General features: G+C 41.7%; 1 protein-coding gene across 1 annotated transcript; it reads left to right on the forward strand.

Moving 5' to 3' along the window:
• Nucleotides 1-1,727: 1,727 nt before the first annotated feature.
• Nucleotides 1,728-15,924, forward strand: sh3tc1 (SH3 domain and tetratricopeptide repeats 1). Its single transcript, XM_084003659.1, has 19 exons — nt 1,728-1,913; nt 3,318-3,389; nt 5,812-5,942; nt 6,404-6,509; nt 6,719-6,859; nt 6,981-7,179; nt 7,272-7,348; nt 8,058-8,253; nt 8,336-8,466; nt 8,815-8,853; nt 8,939-10,291; nt 11,493-11,633; nt 11,992-12,213; nt 12,289-12,469; nt 12,885-13,035; nt 13,138-13,260; nt 13,841-13,991; nt 14,077-14,273; nt 14,428-15,924. Exons 1-19 carry the CDS (start codon nt 1,805-1,807, stop codon nt 14,677-14,679), a joined length of 3,972 nt encoding a protein of 1,323 aa, XP_083859785.1. The 5' UTR covers nt 1,728-1,804; the 3' UTR covers nt 14,680-15,924.
• The last annotated feature ends 3,036 nt before the right edge of the window (nt 15,925-18,960 follow it).

Genomic DNA, 18,960 nt, shown 5'->3' on the forward strand with positions numbered 1-18,960 from the left:
CAGAAAGTATAACTTGAGCTTCAGAGGATAGCCGGAGAACAAAGTGGAGCATTTTCACAGCTCTCGGGAGGTGGTGGGGACCAAACTAAAGCTAAAAGTGGAGTGAATATTTCACTTAAATCCATGGACACAATGATGACTCAAAATAAACGCTATGGCAGCTGTTTGTTAACATTTTCCCTACGACTAGAAAATAGTGTGATGCAGTTTTAAATAAATGATCGATTATTGAAGTCAAAGTTAACCTCATTGCATCATACTTTTATTCACACTGACATAAAATACTAAATAGTCATGTGCTTTACACCAGTTAGTCATCTGACAGCTCCTGTGTGGAGTCAAAGTGTAATAAAGTGTTTTAGATGCCTTGCAGAATGTGCTGTGCTGAGCCATCACGTAGCTTGTGATTGTCCCTTCGCCGCTGTTATAAACCCCCGAGTGTCGCTCCACTTTTAGAGCAACACTGCGGCTGCGACGCCGAGCCGACAGAGGAACTGACTGGAGGAAAGGAAATGCTGAGTCTGTTCCTGGGATGTTTCAGTGAAAACACACACTCTAGATGAAACACTCACCAGAAAGGCCCACACCACAACCAAACAGAGGAGAGTGTCAGAGAACATGAGAGCTCCTTGGTTATGTTTAGGAAACAAGTTCAACTGGTCTTTATGTAAGAGCATCAATGGAGTGTCCCATTTAGTGATTTGGTAATGAAAGGAGCTTTATTTGTTCAGTGAGTGATTATTAACCTGAAAGCATGCACACTTGGATTTTTGAGGAGGGGTTGTAACGTTTCATGTTCTTACAAAAAGTCAATCAATTATATTGATATTTGAATTGATATGCAGATATACAACCTGTAATATGAATTTTTATATATTATGTATGTATATTTTTTAAAACCCAGAAGAAATAACACCAACCAAATGAGTGTGAACAGGGATCAAGCCTGTCAGAGTCAAGTTAACCAGAGGGGCCTAATACAGGAAATTCAGTGAATGTACTTCAAAATAAGAGATTACAAATCATGTTTGTATTGAAATAGTTTCTATAATTCGAAAACATTTTCTATCCTACTATGGCACACACATCACTGCTGTGGCCAAATATCGGATTACAACAAATGCTGCACGAAAGTTCCAGCTTAATATACTGAACACAGATTAAAGAAATACTGATGAATAAACACAAAATAAAGATAGAAAATACAAATAAAGTGAAAAAACAAATATAATGTTAGCTAACAACAATGCAAACCCACAACACAGAAATAGGGTTTGAAAAATGGGAATAAATAAATCAATGACAACAAAAACGACACAATCACACACACGCTATTCATTTTTTCTTCCTCCATGAGTATATATATATATATATATATATATATATATATATATATATATATATATATATATATATATATATTCAATTCAAAATATATTTAGAAAAAATTGAAAATATATAAAAACGAAATTCATACAAATACTATCAACTCAACTCTATTGACGAATATAACATTAGATTACAAAGCACAAGATCATTGTGTACTCTAATATAACCATATAGGCTATTAGGTTATTAACGTGGAGGAATATATGACAGGACCAACGTTTATAGGTAGATTGAGTTCAAAAGCGTTTGTGAAGGGGCTCTTATTTTGAAAAGACGACAATCATTACGTTTCCTGTGATCAGCTGAACTCTAGTTTGAGAAGAGTTCCGTCTGCCGCGCCGTGCTGGAGCATGTGACGGCGAGGTGTTGACTGATCACCGGGGAGCAGGGAGAGGACCGTACGGCTCTATCGGACATGTCAGTCAGGGCGGACCGAGGCGGCTCCGGGACCCGGAGAGAGAGCTCGACAGACGGCCAGCAGCACCGGCAGGTGGCGGAGAAACCAAGTCGACACAGCGGGATGGGTCTGTAGGCTGCTGCTGGGATTCTGTTACAGGAACTTCAGAGCTAGACTGCTATGATATTATGTTGTCAATATAACGCATTATAAAAGGCCAAGTATTCAATTATTTTGGGGATTTCAAAATGAATCTAGTAGCCTCTATTAGTTTATAATATGTTCTCTGTATGATCCTAATTTATTTTCATATGGCCATTTGGATAAATTGATTAACTTTTTATGGGTAACACTATTTAAAATGGACTATATTAGCATGAACGCCATCCCTGAATGTTCACTATAATTTAAAAAATAAGTTAAAAATTAAAGTATTTTATTTTTTATTTTAGCCCTTTTAGATAATCCATTAAATATTATTAAGATAACCTTCAGACATGTTTTTAATGCATATAAATATTGTCCTGACTAAAAGTCTAATGAGGTTCAATTGAAAATGTAATCCACTCCAATTTTTCCTCTAAAAAATCCCGAATATGAATATTCAAATATTTTTTGGTTTCTAAAGTTTTACATAAACACAATATGTTCTGCCAGCTGCATACTGGACCACGATTGGCTCCAAACCAGTTGTGATGTGACACTTCCTGGTGGTAGTCCAGGTGATAAACTGAGATTTAAAGTTATATACATATATTTTTAAGTGGAAGGGAATGTTAATAAATCACAGTCTGATATATGATTGGTCAATTAGCTCCTAGAAATCTCATTAGAATACCTAAGTGACATGATTATTAATGAGCACGTTCATGGGGGGGTAAAAAGCCACGCCCCCGCATGGGACCTTATTTTGGAGTCCTATTGGAATTGTGCCATGAATTCCACACAATGTTTTTTCAATGTAAAAGATAACTTTACATGTAAAGAAATTGTCGTAGATTTGTCGTAGTATCACTGAGTTTTCTCTAAATTCCATCTTATGTTGCGCTATGTACACCCCCGACATGGCTATTAGCTTGCCTTGCCAGCTAGCTAGCTAGCTAGCTAACTTAGCGACGTTCCTTCACTAATGTAACGATATCTTAGCTGATGTCTTTTATCCAGCAACATTTTTTCTCAGCCAGGAAGAGAAAGAAGGAGTGAGGCCTGTTGTTAGTGTGAGTAACGTTACATCCTGGTACCGAACACACAGAGAGAAATGCTAATTACTGTCGGGTGTGTCCACTTTCTAATTATGTATTTTCACAGACCTATAATTTAAAGTTCTACGACAAAATGCGACTTTCTTGACTTGAAAATTCTCTTTCAAATTGTCAAACATCATAGGCTGTTTCAATTCAAACAGGAAATATGGAAAAAAAAAAATGTCAATCACTGTAAATGATATACGAACAGTCAGTTGAGTCTGTTTGGGGATGTTGTCTTGTGTTGCTTCCATGTTGCTCACGTCGTCTCCTCGGTGTTTTAACAGTGCAAGGTTTCTCCAGAGACGCTGCAAGTCTGAAGAGAAATGTGTCAACATGTGAAGAAAGCTTCCCAACAGGTAACTCTTCTTTGGTTTGAGTTTTTATTTGTTGTTGTCACATTTTTCCACCTTCATGTGATGGATGAGAGGACGGAGATTTTGGCCTCCGGCTACCTGAGATAACAGTTTCATACAGATATCCTAAATGATTTTGGTCAACTCCATTTTCATTTGCAAGATTTCAAAACAAGACTTCTCCTTGAGGGAGATACAAAAAAACGACACAGAAAATAAAGAAAAAGGTTTCATTTCTCTGTACGGTTCTCTCTATAATGTTGTCAGACATGTATAATTATAATAATAATAATACAAATAATAATACAATAATACTACTATTAATAATAATAATAATCTGAGCCTGTCAGTGGATAAAACAAGTCTTTTCAGTGGACCAGCCCATTTAGCCTCCACCATCCACAATGCTCTCACTCAATATTGGACCAATTTCAACTTAGACACTTAGACACCAAAAATAGAAATAGTTCCACGTTGGAAATTACCCTTAATTGTATTTACCAAGCGGTCCCTGGTTGCTCGTAGCGACTGCAGCTGTTAAAAACACCTGCAGAACATGGCATTGAGACTTCAATTTAATTAGTCTGGCCACATTCAGCTAAAAGTCACCAGTTAACACGGTCACTAGTTAAACTGAAGCACCTGTTGCTCTGAAATGGTCGTCTGTCTGAATTCTGTAGAACTGTAATAGTTAACAATGTAACACCCAGACATCTTGATGCTGCTAACAGTTTTAATTCCATGTTTACGGCTGTAAAAGGGTTGATTGAGTCTCATGTTAAAATGACTCAACTTTACAGCAGAAATAAACACGTTTACAGCCTGATCCATGCCTCCAATTTTACACAACTCACCATTTAAAGTATATATGGCCTTAAAGGACAGCATAATTGAGGGCCTCTTTGAGTGACAGGTCAGATCCACAGATGAGCTATCTTTTTGGATCAACCTGAAGTTCGGCTGTCCGCATTGAAAAGTATCTATTATAGAGCAAACCAGGCACCTGAAGTCCTGCTGCTGGTTCTGGTGTCATAAAATCCTGCCTCTAGTAGCATCCGTCAACCTGGACTAGTCATAAGAGAACACCAGACCTGTAAAAGTGGAAGTCATGTGGGAGAAGGTGAAGTGGGATTATACCTTGAACCTGGAAGTCATTCATTAATCAGTCACACCGTGGCACTAGTTCACCTCATAGGAGCTTTGTTTAAAATCCTGTCAGCACTGTTGTTTACTCTGCATGTGTACTCTCTGTCCTAAAATAAATATGTCGGCGGATGAAGGACAACACGCTTTCAGAACCTGGAGAAGTTCCTTCTCTCTGACCTTGATCGTGTTCAATTCGAATTTGTAGTTGAAAAAAACTTTATTGTAACGCTGGTTTAATAACATCACTTAGAAATTGCCCAGCTCATTCTTTTTTCTTTTGGCACACATTAACTAAGGCTGTGGCATCGAACAGCAGCTGACTCTCCTCATGGAGGTGTGTGGCTTTTGGATTATTATTTGGATATTATTATTTTAACAAATCAAAGTGTGAATCCGTTCAGTTCAAGAATCACAATTCAAGCTTTTGCATTTCAAATTTCACTTTTTTCTTTGTCACTTTACATTGTAAATGTGCCCGTTTTGTTTCCTTTTTTAAGTTTAATTGTGGTCTGATTATTCCTAGTAGTCTAGTCTTTTTATTTTGTAGAAGAACGCTTGTGTTTAGACCTGATTTCAGGCATCTAACCAAAAACCCATTTACTTTGAGAAGAGGGAAACATGCTGACTCATTTCCGGGTTTTGGACTCTTTCCTGCACTACTCCACTGCAGCTTACCCTTTAAAAAAGTGTCTTTATTTTGGCTTTTGAGGGTTACAGGTATAAAATGTTTTATTTTGTTGAGTTGTCGAGAACCCAAATATTGCCAACAATTTTAAAACCTGAGAGATTTGAATATAGGTCATTTGAATAAAGGTAACGGTCGCCTGTCAGTGATGTGAGATCATTGTAGTCGTCTGCCAGAAGCTCTCATGAAGTCTTTTAGGATGCACTTTTTAAATCTTGGTGGTTCTTAACTATGTATTTGAACTGAATGAAGGATCCAGTTACATTAGAAACAAGCTGAGCAAACACTCAGCCCCCCACAAACTCACTAACTATGTTTGGAGGGGGAAGGATTTTCGAGGATAACGTTTTCTCTTGACGTATCACAAATTAGTTTGAAGAGTCTGGAAGTCCACGTGGAAAGAAGTGATGGTGGCGCTGACTGATGCTCCTGTCCTGATTGAAACACGCAGTTCTGCTGCCTAAACAGAATGAGGCACTTTTTTAAGGAAAGTTAAGATAATAATAATAGTAATAATAGTGATAATAACCAATGTGGGGCAGGAAACGTAGTGAGCAGGAGACGTGACATTGTGACGGTGTTGTGTGTGTTCAGCTCTGCCGGTGCTGCTGGATCTGGTCCGGGGTCCCGAGTGTCTTCCTGCAGACGAAGACTCGCAGGAAATGCTGCGAGGGAAACTGCGCATTCTGCAAGCCGACAGCACCGAGGTCAGCGATCTGTTCACGGTACGGCTCTGGACACACACACACACACACACACACACACACACACACACTGGTTACCACATTCAGCTCCTGGCATTTTAAGCGGGACAAAAGTCCACTTCCTCCATGAGTTATGAATGAATTAGATTGTAAATGCTGTTTGGATGGCAGTTCTGCATTCTAGTAGCCAGACAGTGAGTTTTGTGTTGAAAATTAATATGTATTATGGTTAAATGGACACTTAAAATAAATAGACTAAAAAATAAAAAGACTATCCTTTCCTTTAAGCCTCATCCTGCATAGAGCATAGGTTGTAGTTTCATTCATTCATTCGCGTCAGGGAAAAGTAAATATGCAGAGAAACGTCAACACATCTTCACATTCTGGTGATGATGTTTGTTCATTTTCTGACTGTTAGACATAAAATTCTGTGTCAGAAGGAAATCTAATTTCTGAAACCATTTCCTTGTCTCCGTCTACAGGAGCTGTCTACTCATCTCATCTCCATCAACAGTGAAGAAAAAGTTATTTATGTGACATTCAAGACATTTGAGGAGATATGGAAGTTCACCACATATTACGCAATAGGTATGTTTTAAACTTAAGTTGCAATCAGGCAAAAGTGCAAAAACAAAACATATTTTATATTTTAAAAAAAACAATTAAAGTAAGTATAGTTCTGCAGGAAGGGATGTAGGAATGTGCTTTATGAGCTGTGGTGTACTGGATAGGAATGCTAGTGCTACTGTTGCTAGTAAAGATGCTAGCAGTCATTCATCCCATCTCCTCTCCTCCAGGTTTCCTGGGTCGGTGTATGGAGCATCTGTTGCTAGACCAGAAGTTCTGGCTCAGTTCTTTGGAGGACGACATCGCAATACAGGCTTCCATCCAGGAGGAAACTCTAAACCTGATCTTAAAGGGCATCCTCATGCAGGAAGGTGTGTAAAAACTACATTTTCAATATTTAAAATGACCTAAAAATGATCTGGTAAACAACAACAAAAATAATAAGTAATAACAGACACATGACATGCTGACGTTTCACATGTGTGTCCTCAGGCTCATTATTTGCCAGTTGCAGCACCAACCAGATGTTCGACAGCTCCACCTCTGGAGGAGACCTGTACCTGGAGCAGGGAGACATAGCCCAGTTTGAGCCTCCCTTCCTGGGCTCAGGGTGGACCGTCCTTTGTCTGGCTGACGGGGCCCGAGGGACCACACCCAAACCTGCTCTAGAGCCCGTCGTCCCTTTTCATCAGTGAGTCCCATCCATCCTGCCTGGGCTCCACACAGTCGAACACAAGTACAGTAGTGGATATGAGGCGCTAACATGATCCCGTCTGTCCACAGATGGTTTCTAAAATCCTGTACGGAGAGCATTTTGGTTGGTGATGGGAAACCCTCCTGTGACTTCCCTCTGCAGTTTGGTAGGTGCAGTCAGGTAGTCAGCATTGACAGACAGGCAGGACGTCTAGTTATTTTCTTCCGCACAACCTTTTTGATTGGATGGACTTTTTACAGTCCTGCCACGGCCACAGATGACATTTTTTTTAATGTTTTATGTCAGAGCATTTCATTGATTCATTGCTATCGGTATGTTATGAGGATGAAAACAGAAAGTGTTCCTGAATAGAATCACCTACTCAACCTTTAACTGCAATGGGAATCAAATATAAATTAATATATATTAATTTGATATATATTTAATTTTATTATTGTTGCATTATTGTGGGTAATTCCATATATTTGTGAGGGATCAGGCTGTCCTACTATAATAATAATGATAGTGAACGTGTATACAGATGCAAGGTGCGTTCAGGTGCATTAGAAGGCTCAGAAACTATACTTCCCAACCATAGAAATCATATTATTGTAGACAAACAAGAAAATAATTATCCAGGATCTTTTGGACTCAACTTTCTTATTATGTTTAAGAAGTTTATGGTTGTACAATTTGATTGTTAAAATACTTCATAATAAGACATAGTTTGGACAAGATACAGATCATTTTCAGATTGCAAGCTGAAGGCCTACATTATTCATAGTTTCTCAGGTTGGTTCCTCTGTGATATTTTATGGTCAGTGTGTACTAAACAGCATTAAAAACATAACTGACATTTCCTCCTCCTCGTTCAGCCAGAGGAACCTGTCTGGCCACGGTGGAGTACGACGCCGAGGGCCCAGATGAGCTGAGCGTGGCGCCCGGGGATCGCATCATCATCGTGGGACTTCTGGTGTCTTGCTTTGATTGGTTCACAGGGAGGAAGGAGGCGACAGGAGAAGTGGGTCTGGTCAGAACAAGCCTGGTGAAACCTTCTGCTGACATTTATGAGTGAGTGTATCACCAATATTACTGTGTAATAAAGTATTATTATTACAGTAGAGTTTATGAAATACTGCATCTCATTCTGCAGCTCAGAAGATATTTTTTTGGACGGAGAGGACGGGACGTTCTTCTGTCTGCAAGACGACAAAGTCATCGAGGAAACATCGGCCTTATTGAAGAAGACATCTCAAAATGATACTGGCCATAACTACAAACTGGGTGAGACACAAAGTCACACTGATTTAACAGATTTGTATCAAGAGTTAAAAAAAATTCAACAAGTTATCAAAAGTAGATATTTTGTCATTTTCTATGAAAATAATCCTAGAGTCAAAAATAATTTATGTTACCATTTCCTGTTACAAATGACATGACATTTCACATCATGTTCATTCATCTAGGGCTTTTATTGTGGAGGGTAAGAAAAGAGTTTAAAAATACCATGCATCTAAAGCTTAACCCACGGAGGACTGGCACAGCATTCACATTGACATGATTTAATCACCAGTAGTTGAGACTTACGGGTGTTTTCTCATTCTGTTTCTTGTGCTTTGTGTTCAATCTCAGATGTGATCAGCTACCAAGACTCTGAGAAGGAAACCTCACGTAAGTATCGCCACCTATATTTATTTTGTAAGTATCCCGTCTCCTCTATATTTCTGAAGTTTCCCCTCCGATGATTATTTTTCAGTCAGCTCTTCAAGCAAAGTAGATCCTCAGCTGACGGAGCTGAAGGGAAACATTCAGAGGATTCTTGATAAAGGAAAAGACTCGTTGCCAGATCCCGTAGTGATGAACGGGACTCTAGAGGACTCGGTCCAGGCCACAGAGGCACCAAACCCGAGTCCTCCCTGTTTCACCGCCCACCCGGTTGTAGAAGGAACCACCAACACGGAGAGCTTCATCCCCCTCTTCTCTTTCCTGGAGGGCCGGGACTACAAAGTGGAGTTCGGTGCCCTGTATGGACTGACCCCCGAACTCCTCGCCTCCTCCGCCTTCACCGGTCACTCCAGCGAAGATGAGCTCATTGCCTTCCTCAGCGTTGCTAGGGAAACGGCCAGGAAGAAGCGGCTTTTTTGGTCCCAGACTCGTTTGTGCTTCCTGCTGGGTAAGCTCTGCGCTGGGAGGTCAAAGTTCAGCCAGGCCAGGGTTTACTTCGAGGAAGCCCTCAGCGTGCCACGGGAAGGCTTCGCCGACCTCCGGCTGCTCGCCAGCGTCTATGCCAACCTGGTCGCCATTTACCTCCTGCAGAAAAACACTGAAAGCTTCTTCGCCGTGACGGAGCGACTGGTCGCCTTGCTGCTGGGGATCCCCGACTGCCTGGAATGCTTGAAGGACAACTCCGCCCTCAAATACATCCTCAAGAAAGCCGTTCTGTCGCACAACAAGATGGCGGAGGCCAGGGCTTGTCATCTATTGGCCAAGCACCACTGGACTCGTGCTGAGGGGCCCCGCGTCGTCCCTTATCTGGAGAGACTACTTGTTCTTTGCTGTCAAGCTCAAACGACATGGGGCGTCTCCCCCAGTCATGCATACCTCACCCTGGGGAAGCTGTACGGCCAACTCAGCCTCCCCCACCTCAGCGTCAGTTCGGCCAGGAGAGGGTCTCTGCAGCCCTCCGCTACGCTGGCGGAGCGCCTCAGCAGCATGCTGCTAGTGCTCGACAATGTCAACAAACTGTATGGGATCCCAGAGCAGGACGCAGCCGTCCCGCCTCAGGTGGCGCCATATTTACACCGAGCCCTCCTTTCTACCAAAGGAGGAAGCCATCAGCACCACATCATGAGCCACCAGCTCACTGTTTGCCTCTGCCAGATGTTCTGCCAGAGCAGGATGGTCGGACACGCCATCCGCCACATGCACGCCCTCATCAACAGCAACGGGCCGTCCTCCCAGCGGCTCCCCGCCTCCGTCCCAGACAGGAACGCTGCCCTCATCTGGCTGGCGTGGCTTCACGTTGACTACGCTCAGCCGGATGTGGCTTTGGAGATCCTGGACTCGGTTCTGGCTTCGATGCCAGAACACTGCACTACCCCTCAGGAAGGTCGGTGGGTGTTTATGAATTTATGTGGGTGTTTATTATAAAATCAGTTTTCTTTCTCCCTCTTCTTTGTGTTACCACATACATCGATGCCCTGACATGTCGTTGATCACAGAAGAGTTGAACAGCAGGAGCTCAATTCAGCCGCATATTCTGCATAAGTGTGCAAAAAAAAAATGCTGTTTTATTCTTATTAATTTCTGCTTTTGTACGTAACTGTAGTTTACATGCTAAAATACATACTTTTTGTTTCTGAGATAGCAAGTGAGCTAACTAGCTAGCAAACTAAAGTAGTCCATCAACAGAGTGGAAATAAGCTAAGAGTGCACAGGACAACCACCATCTGTTGTAAGACAAAAAAGATAAAAGTGACCTAACTGCCAATTATTTGTGCTCATTTGCAGAATCCACTCCCTTCTTCAACACTTATTCAATTCAATTCAATTCAATTCAATTCAATTTTATTTATTTATATGGCACCATTCATGCAGGTAAATGCAACACAAAGTGCCGTACAGAAAATACAAATTTAGAAAATAAGAACAAAACAACAACAACAATAAAAACAACAACAACAGAAAGAAAGACCCGACCCCCCACCCGGAACACACTCGCACACTCACACTAACATGCACGCAACTCGGGTATGGACACCACACACACACACACACACCCCCACGCACTGCATTGGCTAAAACTGTAGAGACATGGCTCGGCACTGAGACATCGGTGAGTGAAAGGCCATCCACACCATGAGGGACTCTGGTTCCCGTCAGTCGACGGTAAAAGAGATAAAATAATGTAAAATAGAACAAGATAGCAGTAATAAAATAAATAGCAAAAACTAGATAAAAAAAAGCTAAATAGCTAAATAGGATAGAATAAAATCAGTATAAACTACTAAAATAAGCAAACTTAAAATAATAGATTAAAACTTGGGGAATAAAATAGCAGACTTAAAATAATAGAAAGTTAATTAAAAGCCAGACTAAAAAGATGAGTCTTGAGCCGTTTTTTAAAAACATCAACATTCTCTGCACTTAACCTTGTTTTGACTCAAATGTTGGTGCTGCTTTTTACTAAGGAGGCCATTAAAAATGTGAACATGTGATTCGTTGACACACAATAATTAGCCTCAATTTAGAGGCAAACAACCATTTTACTTCATCACAGTTTAAGTTCATGTGTTTAATTTGACACAAAGGTGTGGTCCTCAACATGCGTGGTGTGGCACTGCGATGCATGGGGGACCTCCGGAGGGCAGCAGAGAGCTACCAGGCTGCTGTGGACATCTGCCAGGAGTATGAGGACATGCCCAACTGGGCTGTAGCTCAGGCTAACCTGGGTAAGATCACCTCAAGAGAGACATCAACGACAAAAATATTGCTTTTCACACACTGGTCAGTTTTGAGATCATTTGCTTGCACAACATTCCTTTTTAAAACTAGTTGAAAGAATTTCAATACACTATAAGGTGTTTTTTTTACTACTTCGTCTATTTGTGTCTGTAGGTTTTTCTTAATTCATCAAAAGTGACCACTAGATAATGTCTCTTTTTTCATATCATTTCGGAAAACTTGTAATACAAAAAAGAATTGTCCTAATTGCAAGTCATCAACTGGAGAAGTTCCACGGTGATGTCTACTAGTTAAATATTCCGCTGTAGTCCTGTGAGCTGACTCTGCTTCTTCCTCCTGATGAAGGGTTGCTGTGCCTGAAGGCCGGAGCTAAAGGCCTGGCCCAGAGACACCTCACCGAGGCCGTGCAGCTCTTCTCCGAGCTCCATGAAGAAGGTCACGAGGCCAACTTCATCACGGTGCTGCTGGAGCTGGGTCAGCACTACGTGAAGCAGCAGCAGCTGGACTTCGGGAAGGGATGCTACGAGTGGGCTCTGCTGCTGGCGATCGGCGCCAAGCTGTTGGACTGTAAGTGACATTCGCTCCGTTGCATGTTTGTACCGTTTTATTGCTTTAATAAGCCGGACTGTCCCTCTCTGCCAGGCCAGCTCGCTGCCACCAGACACCTGTGTCGTCTGTACGGCAGCGAGAGTCCAGACCAGGCCCAGTGTATCATCTACAGCCGGCACCAGGTCCAGCTGCTGACACAGACGGGGGACAGAGGACGGGAGGGGGACGCACTGGAGGCCATCAGCCAGCTCTACCTCACCCTCGGCACAGAGAGGTGCCTCATTCTCTCTCTTTTCAATCACTTCTTAAAACACATTTTAACAGACCGCTTTTATTCATTTTACTTTTGCACTCATTGCATTTTCTTTTTGTGTGTATTGTATTTTTATTGTTCCATCCATGGTAATTTTCTATCAGTGTTTTGTCTTGCTTTTGGTTGGCCTCGTTGTTGTTATTGAACCTTGTGTCTCGCTTTTGCTTTGTCTGTCAAATCACTTTGTAAACTTTGTTTTCAAAAAGGTGCTATATAAAGAAAGTTAGGGGTTCAGTATCTTGCCCAAGGACACTTCGGCATGCGGACTGGAGGAGCCGGCTGATCTTCCAATGGGAGGATGACTTGCTCTCCCTATGATGGGTTTAAGTTTAATGTTTGTAGCAACAGGACTAATCTAATCTGTGAATGTTTTCAGGGCCTACAGGGTAGCTCTCGACTACACCAAGAGCAGTCTGGGTATTTTCATCGACCTGGGCTGCAGGGAGAAGGAGGCATACGGCTGGCTGCAAGCCGGGAAGATCTACCAGCTGGTGGACCAGACCGAGCTGGTGGACCTCTACGTTCAGGTCCGAGAGCAGCTGTGTACACATTGCAATCAACATCAGAACCAACTAACTATAGTTTAAGAAGAAGAAGAACATTATAACTGTTTTTGTTGATGTCATTAGGCAGCCCAGGATGTCGCTCTGAGTACAGGAGACACCAGGTTCATACTGAAGCTTCTGGAAGCTGCAGGAGACATTTTCTTCAACAGCAGCCAGGACCGGGACAAGGCAATCACCTTCTACAGGGTATGGTCTATGGTCTGGAGACAACACTCCATACTCATTTTAAACATCACTTCTCAGGCCCTGATCACAGAGAACAGCCTTGTCCAGCTTTAAACGATGAGAATTTTATGTTACGATTCTCCTGGCCGTAATAATTGCAATTCACAATAGTATCCCAATAATCAGAAAAACACACGTTCAACTCTTAAAATAGCATTTAAACATACTGGTCTCACTTAACATTTTGTTAAAAACAACACAAATATTTTAATTGCATCACAGATAACATTTGGTGGAAAACAAGTCACTTGTGATGATTTATGATTATCTGAAATTCACCACCATCAACTGTTTGATTATGAAGCCCATAAAAAAGTGGAGGTTTTGGGTTAATTAAATAAAAAACCCTACAATCAACTTTTGGCCGTTCCAACCACAAGTAGGAAAAAAATAAGAAGGAAGTGGGTAAGTAGTAAAGTCCGCCTCTTGGTCAATTTCATTGGCTGCCTGGACGAGCGGTGTTAAAATATCACCCTTTATTTTAATATAGATTCCACCATGAAGCAGCCTGATTGTAATATCCTGTATCTCTGTGTTTTAGGACCGGGCTCTGCCCATCGCAGTGAAGAGCAGCAGTGTGCGTTCCAGGCTGAGGTTGTGTAATAAGCTGACTGAACTGATGCTCAGTCTCAAGCTGTATGGAGAAGCTGTGGAGTTTGCTCAGACTGCACTGGACATCAGTATCACTCTGGGTAAGGACAACCTCCAACACTAAATTATATATACCTGCCATACATGAATAACTGTATCTACCTTTGTGTTTGGTTGTACACACAGGTGACAGTCTGAACGAGCGGGTGGCCTACCATCGTCTGGCCTCTCTCTACCACTCTCTGGACCAGTACGAACTGGCTGAACACTTTTACCTGAAAGCCCTGACCCTCTGTCCAACACCTCTGCTGTTTGATGAGGAGACTCTGTACTATGTGAGGGTGTACCAGACACTGGGGGACATCATATTCTATGACCTGAAGGCAAGGGGTTCAATGATAGCCACCTACACAATATGTGAAATTACCCAAATATCTTACAATATCAGTTGAAAATAGTCTCTCTTGGTCTTATTTGCATTTCATTTTCAATTCTTGCCAATGTGAAAATAATGGCCGTACATTTTGCTGTCTACAGGACCCTTTCGATGCTGCAGGATACTACCACCTGGCTCTAGCTGCAGCCATGGATCTGGGCAACAAGAGGTCTCAGCTGAAGCTGTGCACCCGCCTCGCCACCATCTACCACAACTTCCTAGTAGACCGGGAGCTCTCCCTCTTCTTCTACCAGAAGGCCAGAGCATTTGCTGCAGAGCTGAACGTGAGGAGGATTAATATCTCGCCAGATCAGCAGTATGGAAGGACATCACAGTACAAGATTACACAATAGGACACTTCAAAGCTTTTTTTACTCAAGAGAAACTTAACTTTTGCCTTGGTCCAACAAAAACAGCAGATGGCTGGATGAATGTTCATTTTTGGTACAGAAAAAAATATGTTTCATGAGAAACCTAATGGATTATTATGCTGTAATCATAAAGATAACAAATTCAACTGATTCCAAAGGAAAACCCAACTTTAAGACCTAAGGAAGAGGACAAGCCATTCTAATCATCCCTTGAATGAAATGCTCAATGACTCATAAACACAAGTAGATCATCTGCATATAATGAAATTTTACGAAGTCAAACTTCCCTTTTCGAAACAATGATGACGTAGGTTAATGTGTGTATGCAGTTTGGTTGAGTGCGACAGCTCGTCAAACTGTGCAAGGGCATTAACCACCAACAATCGAGATTGCAACCTAAAAAAACAAACACATGACATAAGTTCCCAGGTTCGACTTTAATGCGTTTTAAATGGAAGTTACAAACAAACATTTTTGATCAGTGCAGTGGTGGTTAACGTGTTTAATAGCTTGCAGGCACAGACGCCGCCGGTGTTTTCGTTTAACGGGTGACTGTGGTAACTGGTGACTCTCAAATGCGTCCGTGGTTGCTCGTAGCGACGGCAGCTGTTGAAAACACCAACAGAACACGAAGGTGACCATGTAAAATTCAATCTATTTCAAAACTCTACTCCTCCATGTTTATTATATATGCCAATAATTTACCTTAGTTACTACGAGCAAGTTCCAGTTCGCTCACACAGTCTAGTTAAACTGAAACACGTGTTACTCTGAAACAGTCGTCTGTCAGAGAGCTGTAGAACTTGAGTCACTGTTGGAATAATGAGTCTGACAACTCATACGTTGAACATACATTGTGATGCAGTTTTAATTCAATGTTTAACGCTCGCTAACTGGCCTGGGTGGCTGGGGCCAAACACCACTTGCAGGCGCATATTTTTAATGATGTTGCCTGATGCCCAGAAACTATCTAATAGGCTATACAGTGTGGCAGCTGGCTAAACAGAAGCGCGCAACTGGTGTCTTCATGTTTCTTTTTGTCAAGTTAATCAGCTTAAAAGGAGAAGAAAAGTAGTTCATGATTGATATGGTCTATCAGAAATGTTGCTTTTATAGAGAAGCTAAATCAACCTTCTGGTGTTCCCCATGGGACCTTATTTTGAGAAAAAATATGTATGGTAAATAATTTTCTCATCCTGTTTGTGAATTTTAAAGATAATTTTGCATGTCAATAAAGTTGCATTTTGTCCTATAACTGTTGCTGAAGCTGCGATGTGTGTTCGGTACCAGGATGTAACGTTCCTCATGCTAACAACAGGTCTCGCTCCTTCTTTCTCTTCCCGGCTGATAAAAAGAGTCGCTGGCTCAAACACATCAAGTAAGATAATGTTACATTAGTGATGGAACGTAGCTACGTTAGCTAGCAAGACATGCTAACGGCCGTGTTGAGACATATGTTGAGCGTCATGAGAGCTGTAGTTCACTGAGCGTTTTCACACAAAACTGAGACGTTCTTGCAAAATTTTATTTTAAAATGACAAACGTGTAATTCCTGGCACATTTCAAACAGGAACCAAAAAAATAATAGTACCGTACAGATATTTTCTGAAATAAGGTCCCGTGGAAAATACCGGAAGGGGCGTGACAGCCTCTCTAGAATTTACTTAAACCATGTTATTTTCCAAAACTATCAGAAATTAAATATCAGGATTTCTACACTGCTGCCTCTAATAATACGATGTGACACCTGCTGGCTATGCTAGTCGGTTTCTCAGCATGTAGCATACCTGAACAAACAAGTCTCTGCTCTAGTTGGAGACGAGACTTTCAATGAGCGTAGGAGCAGATGTGGCTCTACTCTCATGAAAGACGATGGAAATGTCATTATAGGATTCTGTTACACTAATGACAGACAGTTGATGACCCATAATGCACCCTACACTCAATTAGTCTGGAAGAATTCAACAGCCGAACATGTTGAATGATGACCACAAATTAGTCAAAGAGTCCTCTGGAAGCGTCTGTTTGGCCGCGAGACAATGTGAAGTCACTGTGTCTGCAGAGGGCGAGAGAAAAGAAATAACTAGGTGTCTGGGTGAGGTCTGAATCCTGAGTCTGGAGCTGTGAAGTTGAGGGAAAATCTGTTCTCCTTCTTGAAGTCATAACTCAATCAATGCATACACACATGGATATCAATCCGAGTGACTTACACTTCCCGTGTGTGTCATCAAACGTCTGCTGGAAATCAGGAAAAAACTTGCCTGAGAAAGTTTTCTTCAGTTTCAGAGTAATCCAGTGATAGTTATGTGTACATAATTAATAATTTGGCAAACTTTTAATGGTGTCAATTTAAGTGTAAACACATATATGCTAAAATATGCTTTTATCTTTATATTTGTTCCAAAATAGATCTATATGTGTTATATAAAACAAAAGTTTTGACTTCCTGAAAAGTAGAAGGAGCTCTCACACAGAAGAAAATAAATCAGAGATCCACTATAAAATACAAGGATGTCGCTCTGGATGGGATTTCAATTACAGGAGAAGCGGAGAGCCAGCCAGGCAACTGTGGCTGTAATTATTACATTCTTATGGCATGCCATGAAATTTAATCTATTGGTTTTGTGCTGAGCGGCACGAATTGTCCATTTTTCTTTGTGCCGCTCGGCACGACTTCTTCCGTCAGTCAGGATGAGATTTTGCTACGAAACCAAAGTTAGAAACCACTTAATTAGGTTTAGGAAAAACCTTGTTGGACCCGTTCACCTCTCGAGCTGCCAAGCATACGTAGTCATTCTCAATGTTTAATACTAGCTTGATGGCTAAGTGTTTAAGTCATCTTAGCAGCTAACTGCATAGGTAGCGTGGTAGCGACCTGTCAATCACAAGGTAGCCCCGCCCTAAAGCATCCCCTGCTTTATGGTCAATATGATACAAAGTGATACCAGCGTGCTGACATGAGCATTTGTTCAACACAGTCCTGTTTTCTGTTCATGTCTGGATTTATGTGGTTATTTCATTTTTTAAATTATTCTGATGATACGTTTTTATTTATTATGAATAACAAGGGTGTTGGCGTCATTGCGGTCTGCTACACTGTGATTCTTTTTATGATCACTGGAGGAGCGCTTAATTAATGAGTCAGGATTTGTCAGATAAATATGACCAAGTGCCGTCTCCATCCCTCTATTACTTTCACAAAGTGTGTATTCCTGCTGGAACAAGGAGTCCTGTGTTCTCTCAAGTGACCAGACTATTTCAAACAAACACGCTCACGGCTGGGTGAGAAACACATGTCTCAGTCGACACGCCTCTCGTCTGTGCAAACAAGCTTGGAAGGTTTTCTTCCCGTAGATACGAGCAGTTTGCAGCCAGCGTCCCCATCGGAGGAAAGCAAGAATTAAAAACAGCTTCACATCTGTATAGTGTGTGTGTGTGTGTGTGTGTGTGTGTGTGTGTGTGTGTGTGTGTGTGTGTGTGTGTGTTCGTACAATACACTCCTATCCACGTGAGAAGCAGCTTAAAGACACAAGAAGAAACAACATTTTTGCTGAGTGAGGTCATTTTTGGACCGAGGGAAATTCCACGTTTTACAACCCGAGTCTTTGTTTTTGTCGTGTTGACCAGTGCTGCTGTGATGAACACCAGCTTCATCTATCCAGGGACACGATCACATCGTCATGCATGACTGCACCTGGCAACAACACCAAGACAGTCTTCCAGTTTGATCTAAACCATCTTATAAAAGGGAGAATTAACACAATAGTCCACAACGTGTTTGCTTCTACGGTGTCACTGGGTCCGTTGGTACATTTCCACACCTATTCCATCTGTACGACGACGGTCGGTCGTGTCAGACTCTCCACTCCGCTGAGAACACTTTCTCCATTTAAAGAAATTGTTACATAAAATATGGCATGTAAGACGGAAAATCCAAATGTTTTTTTGGTGCAGCGTTAGATGAGAAGAGCAATCTACTACGTCCAAATGTAACAAAATACACCTGCTAGCCGTTGCCGGGGAACAGTTGCAAGGCAACCAGCGGAGACTGCAGAAAGTTCTTGGCCCTCTATTCCTGTTCTATTTCTATTGTTCAACCACAGCTGCTGCTCTAGGTTTCCTTTCCTTACATGAAGTAGAGGAACCAAAGTTGGAATCGTCTCTGGAGTAAATTCAGTAAGGGGGGCGGATGCACATGCAGCTGTATGAAAAGCTACACCAGCACTGACACTTCACATCTGTCGAGGGAGCCAAGCTAACCCT

This window comes from Eutrigla gurnardus, assembly GCF_963514095.1.
Source record: "Eutrigla gurnardus genome assembly, chromosome: 23".
Taxonomy (NCBI): Eukaryota; Metazoa; Chordata; class Actinopteri; order Perciformes; family Triglidae; genus Eutrigla; species Eutrigla gurnardus.

Bases quoted from the DNA above. Each gene is read 5' to 3' on its own strand.
- sh3tc1 (XM_084003659.1), top strand. From the start codon at position 1,805: ATGTCAGTCAGGGCGGACCGAGGCGGCTCCGGGACCCGGAGAGAGAGC. The intron at 7,180-7,271 runs GTGAGTCCCATC...GTCTGTCCACAG, and splicing joins CCCGTCGTCCCTTTTCATCA to ATGGTTTCTAAAATCCTGTA. The intron at 8,467-8,814 runs GTGAGACACAAA...GTTCAATCTCAG, and splicing joins TGGCCATAACTACAAACTGG to ATGTGATCAGCTACCAAGAC.